This window comes from Mesoplodon bidens (assembly GCF_964165515.1).
Source record: "Mesoplodon bidens genome assembly, chromosome: 5".
In the NCBI taxonomy this organism is placed as follows: Eukaryota; Metazoa; Chordata; class Mammalia; order Artiodactyla; family Ziphiidae; genus Mesoplodon; species Mesoplodon bidens.
In genome coordinates this window covers 68194963-68212653 of record NC_138161.1, presented here as the reverse complement: position 1 = coordinate 68212653, position 17691 = coordinate 68194963, and the positions used below count along the sequence as shown (strand labels likewise).

At 37.6% G+C, this 17691-nt stretch overlaps 1 protein-coding gene across 14 annotated transcripts in view; it reads left to right on the top strand.

Moving 5' to 3' along the window:
• Nucleotides 1-17691, top strand: part of GOLGB1 (golgin B1) — a 92694-nt gene that overhangs the window by 53600 nt on the left and 21403 nt on the right. For all 14 annotated transcript variants that reach the window (XM_081234288.1, XM_081234285.1, XM_081234283.1 and 11 more), the window contains 4 exons: nucleotides 2373-2487; nucleotides 5129-5202; nucleotides 7439-12639; nucleotides 13489-15403. In XM_081234288.1, the coding sequence (XP_081090414.1) occupies nucleotides 2373-2487; nucleotides 5129-5202; nucleotides 7439-12639; nucleotides 13489-15403 (7305 nt within the window). The remainder of the gene's footprint in view (nucleotides 1-2372; nucleotides 2488-5128; nucleotides 5203-7438; nucleotides 12640-13488; nucleotides 15404-17691) is intronic.

Below are 17691 nucleotides of genomic sequence, written 5' to 3'. Positions count from 1 at the left end.
TATTATTTCCTTTCTTCTGTTTACTTTGGATTTGATATCCTCATTTCTTAGCTTCTTAAGGTGAAAGCTGAGGCCATTAGTTTGAGACCTTTCTTATTTCTAATATAGGCATTTTGCATTATAAATTCCCCCCCAAAAATCTACTTTAGCAGTATCTCACAAGTTCTGTTGTATTTTCATTTTCACTCAGTTCACAATACTAATTTCCCTTTTAATTTCTTCTTTGCCCCTGGGTTACTTAGTTTCCAAATATTTGGGAGTCATATGTCTAGAGGTCTTTCTGTTATTGATTTTTATTTTAATTCCATTGTGGTCAGAGCACATACTTTATATGACTTGGCTCTTTAAGAATTGATTGAGACTTGTTTTATGGCCCAGAATATTGTCTGTTTTGGTAAATGTTCTATATGTACTTGAAAATAATGTGTAGTCTGCTGGAATGTTCTATAAATGCCAATCACATAAAGTTGATTGATAGTCTTATTCAAGTGTACTATGTCCTTGCTGCTTTTCTGCCTCTCAATTATTGAAATCCCATATTATAGTTGTGGATTTATTTACAGTTCTATCAGTTTTTACACCATGTATTTTCAAGCTGTGTTATTGGGGGCTTAGACATTTAGTATGTTTATGTCTTCTTGATTAAGTGACCCATTGATATTATGAAATGACCTTCCTTATCCCTGGTGACATTCTTTGCTGTGAGATGTACTTCTTTCTGATATTAATATAGCTATTCCACTTTTCTTTTGAGTAGTGTTAGCATGGTGTATCTTTTTTCACTCTTTAACTTATTTGTGTCTTTATATTTAAAGCTTATATGCAGCATAGAGTTTGAGCCTACTTCTTATCCAATCTGTCAATCTCTGCCTTTTACTTGGAGTGTTCAGACCATTTCCATTAATGTTGTCGTTGATATAGTTTTAAGTCTCTCACCTTGTTATTTGTTTTCCATTTTTCCAACTGTTTTCTTTTACTTTTTTACTTTTCCTTTCTTTTAAAAAATTTGTTGAGTATTTTTTATGATTCTGTTTTTCTCCCTTTTCAGCGTATTAGCTATAATTCTTTATTTTGTTATGGTAGTGACTGCATTAGGGATTATAGTCTGCATTTTTATCACAGTTACCTACATACAATATTGTGCTTCTTCAAGTATAGAATAAAAACCTTACAATTATATACTTCTATTTCTTCACTCTTGGGATTTATATTATTATTATTTTACTTATGCATATATTATAAACAAAAAGTACAAAAATATAGCATGTTATAAACAAAAATTTTTATTTTTGTTTAGTCATTTATCTTTTAGAAGATTCAAATAATAAGAAAATATACCTTAACTACCATTGCAGTTACCATTTCTGGTACTTTTCTTTAGGGTAGATCAAGACTTGGCTGTCTTTTTCCATAAAGGGTCAAATGGTAAATATTTTAGGCTTTTAGGCCATAAATAAAACTTTATATACAAAAACAGGTGGAAGCCTCCAAATTTTGCCAAACTCTGGTGTAGTTTCATATTTCCATCTGGTTTTGTTTTCCTTCTGCCTAAAGGACTTCTTTTAATGTGTGTGTGCTGTCATGAGCACGCAAGTCTGCTGGTGATGGGTTCTTATAGCTCTTGTATGTTCGAAGACATTTTTATCTCTCCATTGTTTTTAAAAGATATTTTTAAAAGCTGACTAGAGAAGCTACATTGATAGGTTTTTTTTTTCTCTTTCAGTACTTTAAGGCTATTACTCTACTATCTTTTTTCTTGCATTTTGTTTTTGACAAGAAATCTGTTATCCTTGTCTTTTTTTTTTTTTCCCCTGGCTGCTTTTAGGATTTTATCACTGGTTTTGAGCACTTGGGTTATGATGTGCCTTTGCATAGTTTTCTTCATGTTTCTTTTGCTTGGAGTTTGCCTTTTGAATCTCTATGTTTATAGTTTTCATCAATTTGGAAATTTTTCTGCCGTTAATTAGTCAAATATTTTTTTTGACCCTCTCCCTTCCTTTGGAGACTCCAATTCCACATACATTAGATTACTTGAAGTTTTTCCAGAACTCATAATGCACTTTTAGTTTTTTGGATTCTGAAAATTTTCTTTCATGTGCAATAGACTTGGGATTTCTCTCTTTGTAATCCAGACTTCAGTCTTAAATTCAAAAGCCAGTGAATTGGAAATTTGTGTGAAAGATTTTCTCTTTCTGTCTTCAGATGAAAAGTATTACTTTAAAGGTTACCTAGGCAGATAAGTAGATGCTATTTTAAAAGTATTTTCATGGCTGGAGAACTTTTAGAAGACAAAAATGCCAGAGGCTGTCTGGACATTAGTATGAGAGTTTTGTACTGAAGAATCATTAATTTGTTGTCTTTCTACAATTTAGGCAGTCACTGAGGAGAGTATTGCCTTTTTGCAGAAGAGAGTAGTAGAACTAGAGAATGAAAAGGGAGACTTGCTCTTTAATTCTATAGAGCTGGAGCAGCTGAAAGCTGAGAATGGTACGTATAAATGAAAACCATAATTCTCTGACTTCTTAACCCACAAGTACCTCTACTTTTATCACTATATATGTATAACATATAGATTCTCTGATAATAAAGATCTTAGACAACATGGTTGGTGATTATTGAAGTTAGGATTAATACACATTAAACAATTTAAGCACAATACCAGTGTTTACATAAGTATAACATTTTGCAGTATGGGCTATAGATGCTGCAGGAGATCTATATTATATTCATTTTGGAGTGGCCAAGGAATCTTCTCAGAAGTATGGCTTGAATAGGACCTTAATAAGACAATGAATTTTTAAATAGTCAAAATAAAGAGAGAAAAGACTTTCCCAGTAATAAATTTGTGGGGTGAGATAACAGAGATCAGTATAAATAAAGGTTCAGAGGTAGAAACCATTTTGGTTTTTGCTCATACTATATACTGCTTAGAACCTTATCCCTTTTCTTTAGCTTGGCTAATTCTTACTCATATTTCAGGCCTCAACTAGGGCATTATCTTTTTCAGGAAGTCGATCCTAATTTCCCAAAGTTGGGTTAAATTCATTTTTGTGCTTCCAAATTGCATTCTTTTAACATTGTATTAAGATCATCTATTTATAATTTTATGTCTTATACTATAAACTCTTTAGAGATAAAGTATAAGGTTTTCAAGGGCAGGGGCCATTTTTTTTTCATCTTTTGCTTTACCAGGAACTAGAATAGTACCTGGCAAATGAGTGGCTGCTGAATAAAGTTTTGTTTGATTGAACTAAATTTAGCACTTTATTCTATTGGACTGTGTGTGAACAGTTAGAATGAAGATAATACCTCCTTCCATTTGTCACCTGCTTCATAAGGACCTTATGGTTTTAATAACTTGTAGTTAATAATGTTTTACTTATCTATTTTATCCTGGAGTAACTGACTACCATGCTTTATCTATAAGAGTGAGAATGAATACCAAATAAAGTTTGTACCATTTCCTAAAATCTATAGCCAATATTTCCAACTCAACCATCTTACAGTTCCACTTAGCTATAAACTAGGGATCGCATACCTTTATTAGACTAGTCCCACCATTGCTGATAAAGAAAGAACGCCACAAATTCAGTTCATTATTCAACCCACTGAAAATACTTCTTTGTGATCTTATCCGTGATGCTTATTTTGTAGTTTTGCAAGGAGTCCCTGTCACTTTCATGTAGCTCACTGTGGTTTAGAGGTTATGTGAGTTCCATTCTCTTTGTTCTTTCCTGCATGGGTCACTGGACTTGTTTTCTGTATTAGTTTTTGTGTCTGGTCTCATAGGTTACCTTTGCTTTATGAGTCATGTTCTATTAAACTCACCTTTTGTGCTTCCATTTCTGCCACTGTGCTCCTTACTCAAATAATCTTGTGAAATGTCTGAACATATTATATACAGTCTTGAATTCATTTGTTTCATAAATGTTCATTCATTCATTCAGCAAATATCTATGGTGCCTTTCCTATGTACTAGGCACTAATTTAGTTGCTAAGGATACTGCTCTGAACATATTAGAGGACAAGACAGGCTATAAACATGTATATACATAAGAAAATTTCAGGGAGTGATAAGTATTAGGATAAAAATAGAACAGGCTACTGCACATGTGCCTGGGGGAAGAAGAAAGTAGCATCAGAGTGGTTAGGGTGGGCCTGTCTGAGCACTTGATACCTGAATGATGAAAAGGGGACAGCCATGCAAAAAGAGGCTGAGCAAATCAAATCCCAAGCAGAGAAGAGCAGTGCAAACACCCTGAGGTATGAATAAATTTGATATGTTTGCAGACAGAAAGAAGGCCAGTGTTCTTGGGATTAGAGTGAGCAAAAAAGGGGTAGTACAAGCAGAGGAGTTTGTAGAATAAGTGGGGTCAAATCACGTTAAGACATTTGGATGTAGTGTAAAAAATATGCTTCTTTTGTTTGTTTCTTTAGTATATTTGTCTTAACTTCTCAGAAAGAGTATAAGTTTCTTGGGAGCTTATTAATACTCAATATATTTATCTTCCAAGGTACTACTACCCTTTTTAAATACACACTTTGTAAACATGGGTGGAACTCAGAAGACTGAATTCTGATCCCAGCTCTATGAACCAGCTGTAGGTCATGTCATTTCTTTGTTTCCTCATATGGTCATTGAGGAGATTGGATAGCTCCCTTCTAGTGCTAAAATTTGACGTTCTTATGAAAATATGTGAAAGAGTGTTGAAGACATTATAAGTGCTATATTAATACATTATGTATAATATGAATACAGAGGGTTATAGATAAATTAAGTTAAATTTATTGCCCTAGAACTCCCAAATTATGCCACAGAAATAGCTGCTTTTTGTCATATGCTCTGGCATTTTTTTTCCCTTTAAAGCCCTCCACAATTTATTATACTTCACTCAGGTTAATAATTAACACCTAGTACCATTCTCCATTCTATCTTATATCTCATCTTATCATCTTCTTTTGCAACTTCTTTAATAAAATAAACGTTTTATCTCCCCCAAACTATTGTATCTGTTCTTTCCTCTTGGTTATTTCATGCATCTCAAATAGCCACATACACAATCATACCTCGGTTTTTTTCAAACACTCTACATTTATCTTCTAAGGATATTTATTTTGTGACTTTCAGAAAAACTGTCCTCTCAGATTACTCTCCTAGAGGCTCAGAAGAGAACTGGCGAGACAGATAGAGAAGTCAGTGAGGTAAGTGATGCATTCTTTGTTTTTTTTTATTATTATTTATTTTATTTATTTATTTTGGCTGTGTGTGGACTTTCTCTAGTTGCAGTGAGTGGGGGCTACTCTTCGTTGTGGTGCGCGGGCTTCTCATTGGGGTGGCTTGTCTTGTTGTGGAGCACAGGCTCTAGGTGCCCGGGCATAGTAGTTTTGGCTCGTGGGCTCTAGGGCACAGGCTCAGTAGTTGTGGCTTGCGGGCTCTAGGGCGCAGGCTCAGTAGCTGTGGCGCACCAGCTTAGTTGCTTCGTGGCATGTGGAATCTTCCCAGACCAGGGCTCGAATCCATGTCTCCTGCATTGGCAGGCGTATTCTTAACCACTGTGCCATCAGGGAAGACCGATGCATTCTTAAAATAATCAGAATATGAGCTCAATCAAAGGGAGGTAATTTCAAACCTAAGCTTTTCTGCAATTTTCTAATGTTAATAGAGAATTACATTACCTGGAAAGTGAGATTTAAGAGTCGTAATGGTTATTATTTATCTTTTACTCTCACTTGTTTCTAAATATTTGGACTTTTTTTGTTTGTTCAGAACCAACGCAAGTACAGTAGCACTTGCTTGGGATTTGATAACCCATTTTTCATGCTAGGTTATCATTTTTTTCAGCTTCTTTGCCCATCTCAGAAAAGTTTCTCAGTGAAGAGATTAGATAAAGTCTCTAGTCTCTCCCCAAATCCCCTTCCCCAGTTGGCACAGTTTCACTTAGGATTATATTGAAAAGGGTATCATCAGAGAACGGTGCTTTTTATAACCTAAAAATTACTGTAAGAAATGTATGGTTGCTCAATATTCTGATTTAAGATTACTGTTAGCTGTACTGTGTTTAATTGTCCTTACAATCAAGAAGTCAGTGATAGACTCATAAATGGCTTTGGGGAATAATGTAACTTCCTTTTTAAAAAAAATAATTTATTTATTTATTTTTGGCTGTGTTGGGTCTTCGTTGCTGCGTGTGGGCTTTCTCTAGTTGTGGCGAGCAGGGGCTACTCTTCGTTGCGGTGCATGGGCTTCTCATTGCGGTGGCTTCTCTTATTGTGGAGCACGGGTTCTAGGCTCACAAGCTTCAGTAGTTGCAGCACGCGGGCTCAGTATTTGTGACTCGTGGGCTCTAGAGCGCAGGCTCAGTAGTTGTGGCTCACAGGCTTAGTTTTTCTGTGGTATATGGGATCTTCCCAGACCAGGGATTGAACCCATGTCCCCAAACTCATTTAATAAAATACTAAATTTGCCATGAGATTCACTGGTTTTGTTTCCCAAGAAAACAATTATAGAATAATTTATGTGGATTGAGCAGTCTAACACAGTAATCCTTGTAACAGTAACTTGGTTAATATTTTGTAAAACAGGTCCATAATGTCTTCCCAATCCCCAACAGAACTCCTTTTTGATTATTTTATCCTGGTAATTTATCTCAGTCAACTTGTTTGGTATTTGTCTGTTAATGGCTGTCTTATCTAATACTTCCCATTTCAATACATAGTTTAGGAAAAGGAATCCCTAACTTCCTCCTTGGCATGGGATGAAACAAAAATTTAATTCATCTCCTGCTTCCCTTTTTATTTTTAAGCAGTTCTTAGGAGAAATAAGTAGTTTTAATCTGAAGAAAACGTTTCCCAAGTGAGGAATATTTAGAAAATGAGTCTCAGGTTTCCTTAGGTCTTATGAATATGACATGACCTCAGTGCAGGATTGACAGGATGCCCTCAGAGGTCCAAGTTGGGAAAACTGATTTTAAAAGTATTTAGCAGTGTTATGTTAGGAAGGTTTGGATAGAAAAGTTTTAGGTTTTGGAAATAGCACAAAATGCCAGTTTTTACTTAGGTTCCTTTCTCCCTTCCTTCTTTCCTTCCTTCCTTCCTTCCTTCCTCCCTCCCTCCCTCCCTCCCTTTCTTTCTTTCTAATAAATTTATTTATTTATTTATAGTGGAGATTTATTTATTTTGGCTGCACTGGGTCTTCGTTGCAGCACGCAGGCTTCTCTAGTTGTGGTGCACGGGCTCTAGAGCATGCAGGCTCGGTAGTTGTGGCATGAGGGCTTAGTTGCAGTATGTAGAATCTTAGTTCCCTGACCAGGGATTGAACCTGGGCCCCTGGCATTGGGTGTTTGGAGTCTTAACCACTGGACCACCAGGGAAGTCCCTACTTCGGCTCTTTTCTATAAAACATTTGATTGAGGCTTTTTCTTTCTTTTTTTAAAAACAGATGAGCATGGTTGATATTGCCAGGCTCAATAAGAGCAGCTCTTCTGCTGAGGAAGGTGGACAAGATGTCCTGGAGAACACATTTTCTCAGAAGCATAAAGAACTATCCATTTTATTGTTGGAAATGAAAGAAGCCCAAGAAGAGATTGCATTCCTTAAGTTGCAGCTTCAAGGCAAGAGGGCAGAGGGTGACCCTGAGGTCCCTGACCAAAAAGAAATGAAACAGACAGAGAGTGAAGGAATACCTCCAGTTAAAATGACAGTATTGCTTGAAGATACAGGGCAACATTTTCCCCCCATGCCAAATGAAGAGAGCGGTCTTTCAACAACTGAGAAAGAAGAACAGATGAGCACTAAATACCAACACAGAACATCTGAGGAAATATCTTTAAATGACACTGGAATGGAATTAAAATCAGCAAAGCAGGATGATGATGATAAATCCCCTTCTGTGGTATCAGGTATTTGTCATTGTCACCAGAATGAATTGGAAAGGCTAAAAGGTCAAATTTTGGAGCTTGAGCGAAACCTTCATAAAGCAGAAGAGATCTATGAGAAAAATTTAGATGAGAAGGCTAAGGAAATAGGCAGCCTAACCCAGCTGATTGAAGAGTTTAAGAAAAATGCTGAAAACACCAATAGTGCATTCACTGCTTTGTCTGAAGAAAGAGACCAGCTTCTTTCTCAGGTGAAGGAACTTAGTGTGGTAACAGAACTGAGGGCTCAGATACAGCAACTGGAAGTGAACCTTGCAGAAGCAGAAAGGCAAAGAAGACTTGACTATGAAAACCAGACTGCTCATCACAACTTGCTCACTGAACAGATCCACAGTCTCAGCATAGAAGCCAAAACTAAAGATGTAAAGATTGAAGTTTTACAGAACGAACTTGATGATGTGCAGGTTCAGTTTTCCGAGCAGAGTACAGTGATCAAAAGCCTGCAGAGCCAGCTGCAGAAGAAGGAAAGTGAAGTGCTTGAGGGGGCAGACCGTGAGAGGGATATCTCAGATAAGGTGGAAGAACTTTCACAGGCTCTTTCACAGAAGGAACTTGAAATAGCAAAAATGGACCAACTCTTACTAGAGAAAAAGAAAGATGTGGAAATTCTCCAACAAACCATCGAGGAGAAGGATCAGCAAGTGACAGAAATCAGCTTTAGTATGATGGAGAAAATGGTTCAGCTTAATGAAGAGAAGTTTTCTCTTGGGGTTGAAATTAAGACTCTTAAAGAACAGCTGAATTTATTATCCAGAGCTGAAGAGGCCAAAAAAGAGCAGGTGGAAGAAGATAAAGAAACTGTTTCTGGCATTAAACAGAATTTTGATGAGCTGAACCCAGTAGGGCTAATAAGTAAAGAAGAACTTCAGTATGAATTAGACCTTGTAAAGAAAGAAAGTGAGCAGAGGAAAAGAAAGCTCCAGGCTGCTCTTATTAACAGAAAGGAACTTCTACAGAGAGTCAGTAGATTAGAAGAGGAATTGGCCAAAGTGAAAGATGAACCCAGGAAAGACACCCCACTCAGTGAGAGTGAGAGGAGGGAAATGGAGGAAGATAAAGAAAGCAAAGAAGGCTTAGAAAAATGTATGACTTCTAAGTGCCAAGAAATAGAAATGGTAATATCTTTAAAACAGGTAATATCTGAGAAGGAAGTGGAACTAGAGCACATAAGGAAGGATTTGGAAGAAAAGGCAGCAGCTGAAGAACAGTTACAGGCTGTGGTCAAACAGATGAATCAGAATTTGCAAGAGAAGACAAACCAAATAGATCTGCTCCAAGCAGAAATCATTGAAAACCAAACAGTTATCCAAAAGTTAACCACAGGTAACAAGGATGCAGGTGATGGAGAGTCAGCAGCACCTGTAAAAGAAGCAGCAGCCATCAGTCCACTTGTTGCAGGTAGTGGAGAACACTGGAAACCAGAACTGGAAGAGAAAATAGTGGACCTTGAAAAAGAAAAGGAGCAACTTCAAGAGAAACTACAGGAAGTATTAACCTCTCGCAAGGTGATTCTAAAAAAGGCACAGGAGAAAGAAAGACATCTTCGGGAGGAGCTCAAGCAACAGAAAGATGACTATAATCGCTTGCAAGAACAGTTTGATGAGCAAAGCAAGGAAAGTGAGAACATTGGGGACCAACTAAGGCAACTACAGATTCAAGTAAAGGAATCTTCGGACAGAAAACTCCCAGACAGTGGCCAGCGGGTTCCAGGTTCTCCCACTCAAGGTTTAGAAGAACCTTTATTCAAAGCCACAGAGCAGCAACCTGCTCAACCTGCTTCAGAGTCTGACTTGTGCCCAGACTGGCCTTCTCATCCTGGAGATACAAATGGTCTGCAGGGCAATACTGCTATTGCCCAGATTAAGACACAGCTGAAAGAAATAGAGGCTGAGAAAGAAGAGTTAGAGTTGAAGGTTAGCTCTACAATAAGTGAGCTGACTAAAAAATCAGAAGAGGTATTTCAGTTACAAGAGCAGATAAATAAACAGAATTTAGAAATCCAAAGTCTGAAGGCAGCATCCCATGAAGCTGAAGCCCACGCAGAAAGCCTGAGGCAACAACTGGAAAGCAGTCAACTAGAAATCACTGGATTAGAACATTTAAGAGAATTACAGCCTGAACTAGATGAACTGCAAAAACTCATAAGCAAAAAAGAAGAAGAAGTTAGATACCTTTCTGGACAGCTTAGTGAGAAGGAAACAGCCCTTACTAAAGTACAGACAGAGATAACAGAACAAGAGGATTTAGTGAAGGCTCTGCATACAGAGCTGGAAATGCAAGCCAAAGAACATGATGAGAAGATAAAGAAGTTACAGGTGGAGCTTTGTGAAATGAAGCAGAAACCAGAAGAGATTGGAGAAGAAAGTAAAGCAAAGCAACAAATACAGAGGAAACTGCAAGCTGCCCTTATTTCCCGAAAAGAAGTACTAAAAGAAAACAAACGTCTCCAAGAGGAGTTGTCTTTGGCCAGAGATACCATTGAACATCTCACCAAGTCTCTGGCAGATGTGGAAAACCAAGTTTCTGCTCAAAATAAAGAGAAAGATATTTTCTTAGGCAAGTTAGCTCTTTTTCAGGAGGAAAGAGACAAACTCATTGCAGAAATGGACAGATCTTTAATGGAAAATCAAAGTCTCAATGGTTCTTGTGAAAGTCTGAAATTAGCTCTGGAGGGTCTTACTGAAGACAAGGAAAACTTAGTGAAAGAAATTGAATCTTTGAAATGTTCTAAGACTGCAGAGAGCACTGAGTGGCAAGAGAAACACAAAGAGTTACAAAAGGAATATGAAATTCTTCTGCAGTCCTATGAGAATGTTAGTAATGAGGCAGAAAGGATTCAGCATGTGGTAGAAACTGTGAGGCAAGAGAAGCAAGAACTATACGGCAAGTTAAGAAGCACAGAAGGAAACAAGAAAGAAACAGAAAAGCAGTTGCAAGAAGCTAAACAGGAAATGGAGGAGATGAAAGAAAAGATGAGAAAGTTTGCTAAATCTAAACAGCAGAAAATCCTAGAGTTGGAAGAAGAGAATGAGAGGCTTAGAGCAGAGGTACACCCTGCAGGAGGTACATCTAAAAATAGTATGGAAGCACTTATTTCTTCCAATTCTGACATGAAGGAAGAACTAGAAAGGGTCCAAACAGAATATAAAACCCTTTCTAAGGAGTTTGAGGCTTTAATGATGGAGAAGGACTCTTTAAGTGAAGAGGTTCAGGATTTAAAGCATCAGATAGAAGGTAATGTATCCAAACAAGCTAGCCTGGAGGCCACTGAGAAATATAACCAGATGTTTGTTACTGAAGAGGCAACCCAGTCTGCTCCAGGTGAGGCCCATGAGCAAAACTCTCCAAGTATGAACCCAAGGTCTGAAAATTCAGAATCCATTCATTCAGAGAGCAGTGCCAAGCCTGATATAAGTGAGAATGTCAGCTTACATGATGAAATTAATAATTACCTACAGCAGATGGATCAGCTCAAAGAAAGAATCACTGAATTAGAGGAGGACAAGCAGAAAGACAAGGAATTTAGCCAGACTTTAGAAAATGAGAGAGCTGCTTTATTGAGTCAAATATCAGCAAAGGATGGTGAACTAAGAATGCTTCAGGAAGAAGTAACCAAAATAAACTCGTTAAATCAGCAAATCCAAGAAGAACTTGCCAGAGTTACCAAGCTAAAGGAGACAGCAGAGGAAGAGAAAGATGATTTGGAAGAGAGGCTTATGAATCAATTAGCAGAACTTAATGGAAGCATTGGGAATTATTATCAGGATGTTACAGATGCCCAAATCAAAAATGAGCTACTAGAATCTGAAATGCAGAACCTTAAAAAGTGTGTGAGTGAATTGGAAGAAGAAAAGCAGCAGTTAGTCAAGGAGAAAACTAAGGTGGAATCAGAAATACGAAAGGAATATATGGAGAAAATACAAGGTGCTCAGAAAGGGCCTGGCAATAAAAGTCATGCAAAGGAACTTCAGGAGCTGTTAAAAGAAAAACAGCAAGAAGTAAAGCAGCTGCAGAAGGATTGCATTAGGTACCAAGAGAAAATCTGTGCTCTGGAGAGAACTGTTAAGGCCTTAGAATTTGTTCAGACTGAGTCCCAAAAAGATTTGGAAATAACCAAAGAAAATCTGGCTCAAGCCAATGAACATCGCAAGAAGGCAGAAACAGAATTAGCTAGCTTCAAAGTACTGCTAGATGACACTCAAAGTGAAGCAGCAAGGGTCCTAGCAGACAATTTCAAGTTGAAAAAGGAGCTTCAGTCAAATAAAGAATCAGTTAAAAGCCAAATGAAACAAAAGGATGAAGATCTTGAGCGAAGACTGGAGCAGGTAGAGGAGAAACACCTGAAAGAGAAGAAGAATATGCAAGAGAAACTGGATGCTTTGCAAAGAGAAAAAGTCCACTTAGAAGAGACATTTGGAGAGATTCAGGTTACTTTGAACAAGAAAGACAAGGAAGTTAAGCAACTTCAGGAAAACTTGGATAGTACTGTGGCCCAGCTTGCAGCTTTCACTAAGAGCATGTCTTCCCTCCAGGATGATCGGGACAGGGTGATAGATGAAGCTAAGAAATGGGAGAGGAAGTTCAGTGTTGCTATTCAAACCAAAGAAGAAGAAATTAAACTTAAAGAAGAGAATTTCAGTGTTCTAAAGGATCAGCTTAGGCAGATGTCCATCCACATGGAGGAATTGAAGATCAACATTTCCAGGTAAATGAATAATGACTTGTTTTGCTCTTCCAAAGGTAATTGAAGGCAAAGGAAGTCTCTATTTAAACTATTTCTATTCCCTTTAATATTATGGGACTGATTTCGGTTTAAATTCTCCCCAAAGATGTATTCCCTCTCACTTCTGTCTCTCTCGCTCTCTTGCAAATGACTTGCAAATGACTTTCTGCTACAACTTGTATTAATATGAAAAATTTACATCTGCTTCTCTACCCATCTTTCTATTGAGAGATCTCTTAGATTTCTTCCTTTCTTCTCATTTCCATTATCCTTGTCTGAATTTTTACCATAGTACATATTATTGTACTCTCAAATTACTGCCTTAGCCTCTGAAACAATCTCCTCTTTTTTCTTCCTCATATTCCACATCAATTCATACTGCATATGCCTGCTAGAGTTACTTTCTTCAAACTCCAATTTTATATCACTTTTCAAGCTCAGGAAATAACAGTGTCCCCCACACTTTGTACTCTCATTTTTAGTAGGATCCTTCTGCTCTGAGACAGGTCTCCTCATTGCCTCTCATACCAAGATTATTCCGTTAAGGGGCCAGACAACAGCTTGTCTAGAGCAAAGAACAAAATTGGGGGCACTCTTTAGAGTGTCACTAAATTAGCAACATACTTTGGAGTTTATTTTTATACGAATTCTTAGGTGCAATATACCTTTAATACAGAACATTCAGTAGAGCTAATACCTCTTTATTAAAAAGATGAACACCTTCAATTACACCTTCAATTAGATCTGAGTACATGTTGTAGTGTGTGTTCCTTAGGCATCAAGTACTTTTCCCTTGAAATCTGTAATTAATGACCTTCTCTCTTCTTCTAGGCTTGAACATGACAAGCAGATATGGGAGTCCAAAGCTCAGACAGAAGTCCAGCTTCAGCAGAAGGTCTGTGATACTCTACAGGGAGAAAACAAAGAACTTTGTTCCCAGCTAGAAGAGACTCGACATCTATACAGTAGTTCTCAGGATGAATTAGCTAAGTTGGAATCAGAACTGAAGATTCTCAGAGACCAGTCAACTGATTTAAATAACTCTTTAGAAAAATATAAGGAAAATAAAGAAAATTTGGAAGGGATCATAAAGCAGCAAGAGGCTGATATCCAAAACTGTAAGTTCAGTTATGAACAGCTAGAGACAGATCTTCAGGCCTCCAGACAACTGACCAGTAGGCTGCATGAAGAAATAAATGTGAAAGAGCAGAAAATTATAAGCCTGCTTTCTGCCAAGGAACAGGCAGTCCAAGTAGCTGTTGCTGAACTGCATCAGCAGCATGATAAAGAAATCAAAGAGTTGGAAAATCTGCTGTCCCAGGAGGAAGAGGAGAATACTGTTTTAGAAGAAGAGAACAAAAAAGCTGTTGACAAAACCAATCAGCTTATGGAAACACTGAAAAACATGAAAAAGGAGAACATGCAACAGAAGTCTCAGTTGAATTCCTTTGTTAAATCCATGTCTTCTCTCCAGGATGACCGAGACCGTATAGTAGGTGACTACCAACAGCTGGAAGAGCGACATCTCTCTGTGATTTTGGAAAAAGACCAACTCATCCAGGATGCTGCTACTGAGAATAATAAGCTGAAGGAAGAAATTCGATGCTTGAGAAGTCATATGGATGATCTCAATTCTGAGAATGCCAAGCTCAATGCAGAACTGATCCAATATAGAGAAGACCTGAACCAAGTGATATCAAGGAAGGACTGTCAGCAAAAGCAGCTCCTTGAAGCTCAACTTCAGCAGACTAAGGAGGTGAAAAGTGAGTATGCTAAATTAGAAGAAAAGCTCAAGGAGTCTGAGGAAGCAAAGGAGGAGCTGCAGAGGTTCTCTCTTGCCCTACAGGAGGAGAAACTAGGTTTATCTAAAGAGATTGAGAACTTAAAAGTATCTCTATCCCAACTAAAGAAACAGTTGACAGCCTTGCAAGAAGAAGGTACTTTAGGAATATTCCAGACCCAATTAAAAGCAAAAGAAGAGGAGGTAGAGAAGCTAAATACTACCCTTTCTTTGTCTCAGAAGAGAATTACAGAACTGGAAGAGGAATTGGTTCGTGTTCAGAAGGAGGCTGCCAAAAAGGTAGGTGAAATTGAAGATAAACTGAAGAAAGAATTAAAGCATCTTCATCATGATGCAGGGATAATGCGAAATGAAACTGAAACAGCAGAAGAGAGGGTGGCGGAGCTAGCAAGAGATCTGGTAGAGATGGAACAGAAGTTACTGATGGTCACCAAAGAAAATAAAGGTCTCACAGCACAAATCCAGTCTTTTGGAAGGTCAATGATTTCCCTACAAGATAGTAGAGATCATGCCAATGAGGAAGTTGAGGAACTGAAAAAGAAATATGAGGCCAGTCTGAAGGAGTTGGCACAGCTGAGAGAAGAGCAGAGCCTCTTAAGCAAGGAGAGAGATGTTCTTGTTTCTAAAGCTGCATTTCCACTTAACTCCACTGAGGATAACAGCTTGCCCCACCTTGAGAAACTTAACCAACAGCTTCTATCCAAAGATGACCAACTGCTTCACTTGTCCTCACAACTAGAAGACTCTTACAACCAAGTACAGTCCTTTTCCAAGGCTATGGCCAGTCTACAGAATGAGAGAGATCGCCTGTTGAGTGAACTGGAGAAATTCCGCAAGTCAGAGGAAGGGAAGCAGAGGTCTGCAGCCCCACCTGCAACCAGCCCAGATGAAGTACGGAGTTTAAAAAAAGCTATGTCATCACTTCAAAATGACCGAGACCGACTAGTGAGTATCTAGGTTCTTCTTTCCAATCTTCTTTGAGAGTTTTTGAAACTTTCTTTAAATTGATTTTCCTTTTCATAGAAAATGATAAAAAAATTTATTCGTATTATCTGGGCATTCTAGGATGATTCAAACCTCTTAGTCTGGATTTAATACCCTATAGTTTGTTTTTGCCTCTCTTTCCAGCATCCTCTTTTACTGCTTCTCTACTCATCCTCTGCATTTCAGCCAAACTGATTTATTCACCCACAAACTGATCTACTTACCCACATTACTGTCCTCTGAACCAAAATGTACTCTCCATTTTCCTTTTTTGGGCACATATTTCCTACTCTTTAAAGGTTGCCCCAGAGCTCAAATCCTCTGGCTACATTTCCAGATCACTTGATTGTCTATTACCTTCTGTCTGTACTTCCCTAGTGCTTCTCTTTTCCTTTATCCCATATTGCCTTTATATATATGGGTGTGTGTGTATATGTGTGTGTGTTTAATTTCTATACCCTTATTTTTTATTTCCCCAATTAAATTGTAAACTCTTGGTAAATGTGTCATGTCTTATATTTGTTCATATTTCCCATGGTTTTTAGCAGAAGGGTAGTTAATCATATGGTAGATAATCAAAAATCGATGCATATTCTCTGTCTGTGTGGTTGTTACTGAAAACACTTTTCTCTATTTTGTGAAATTGTCGTGTAGGGAAAATATAGGAACTTTTGAGACTGAGGCTTTTATATCTGCCATGAACAAATCATAAAGCCTAGGCAGGGTTATAAATCACATGAAGGCCTGACAGTCTGACTCAATGATATTGCATACAGACTCTGCTACAGCCGCTGAGGCCCTTCTGCATACTTACTGAATGTATTGTTAATTGTCATCAAATCTTCTTTTCCAGATATCTTGTTCTCAGTCTGTCTCATGAGCATTGAAGTTTCTAGTCTCTCAGCCACTGGCTGCATGTACAATAACTTATTTCAATCACTATCAGTTTAAACATTCAGCCTAGGCCAGCGGTTTGTCACCTCTGACTACACTATGCTTTCTTTCCCTCGGGACCACCCAAGAGATGAGCTAGGTCTGAAAGGAGGTTAGGTGACTTTCGTTTTCTTCTTTATGTAATTAGTCAAAGGGAAGTTTCGCAAATAAAGTCTGAGGGTCTAAGTGGCAAGGACTTAACCCAGGGGATTCTAGGATTCTACTAGGGCATAACAAACAACTCTGAAAACATTCTGGAGTTTTCATATGTGTTCAAACTTCCTTAGGATTTTCCCATAATCAAATGAAGCACTCCTACCTAAAGGCTGTAGAGCAAATCTCTAGAGGTGCCTTTTTGTTTGTCTATACTTATTTCAGTCTGAAAATGATTTGCGGTAGCATATAAAGATATGAACAGTTTTTCAAGATAATATAAGGTGAGGAACTGGGAAGGAAAAGAAAATTAGGATCTGAGAGAAAAAGATTAAACCAGGAGTAAGTTTAGTTTAGGAGTAAACTTATCCCAAAGGGATATCACAATATCCTATTAGAAAGATGGACCACTAATTTTGCTCTGAGGTCTGGCAGCCATCAGAAGTACGGAATTTTAAAACCTTGTGTATGAATTGCAGTGTCCATATTTTAGGGAAAAGGAAGAAAGTAAAACTACTTGGAACAGATAAGAATAGTTATTCTTTAAGTATTGAAGCCTGCAAGAAATTTCTTTTGTGTTTCCATAGGGAAGACACTATGAAGTTATGAAACATTCTTTACTTCTCTACAGTAAATATAATAATTGTTTTATAGGGTTTTTATTTAGCTGTCCCTTGATGTAAGTGCATAGCAAAAGAATTTTGAGTAATTCACTAAAGTTACCTCTGCAAGTGGCTAACGTGCAGTTCCAGACACACAGCTTTCTGATGATCTGCTCTATTCCAAAGGTAACATTTAGAGTATCTGGACTAGAGGAGTGAGTGGATTGCATAAAGAATATATGTTTGCTTTAAAACAAAACAAAAATATGTTTTTATTTTAGTTTTGGGTTAAAAGATAAAGCTATACACACATATTTGATGAGTCACTAAATTCTACAATGTTTGATAAGAAAAACAAACAGTAGCATTCCCAGCCCTGTTTCTCCTTCTTCTGAGGCAATCTGCTTTCAACCCTTTTAATTTGTTATTTTGGTGTTTCCTCAGTAGCTAAATATCATGTTTATAGTGCATCTTGGCTTTTCATTCTTTGCATTAGCTGTTGACTTTCTTGTATGCTAACAGGGTTTAGTTCTCTTTACTCCCTCTGTTTTCACAGTATAG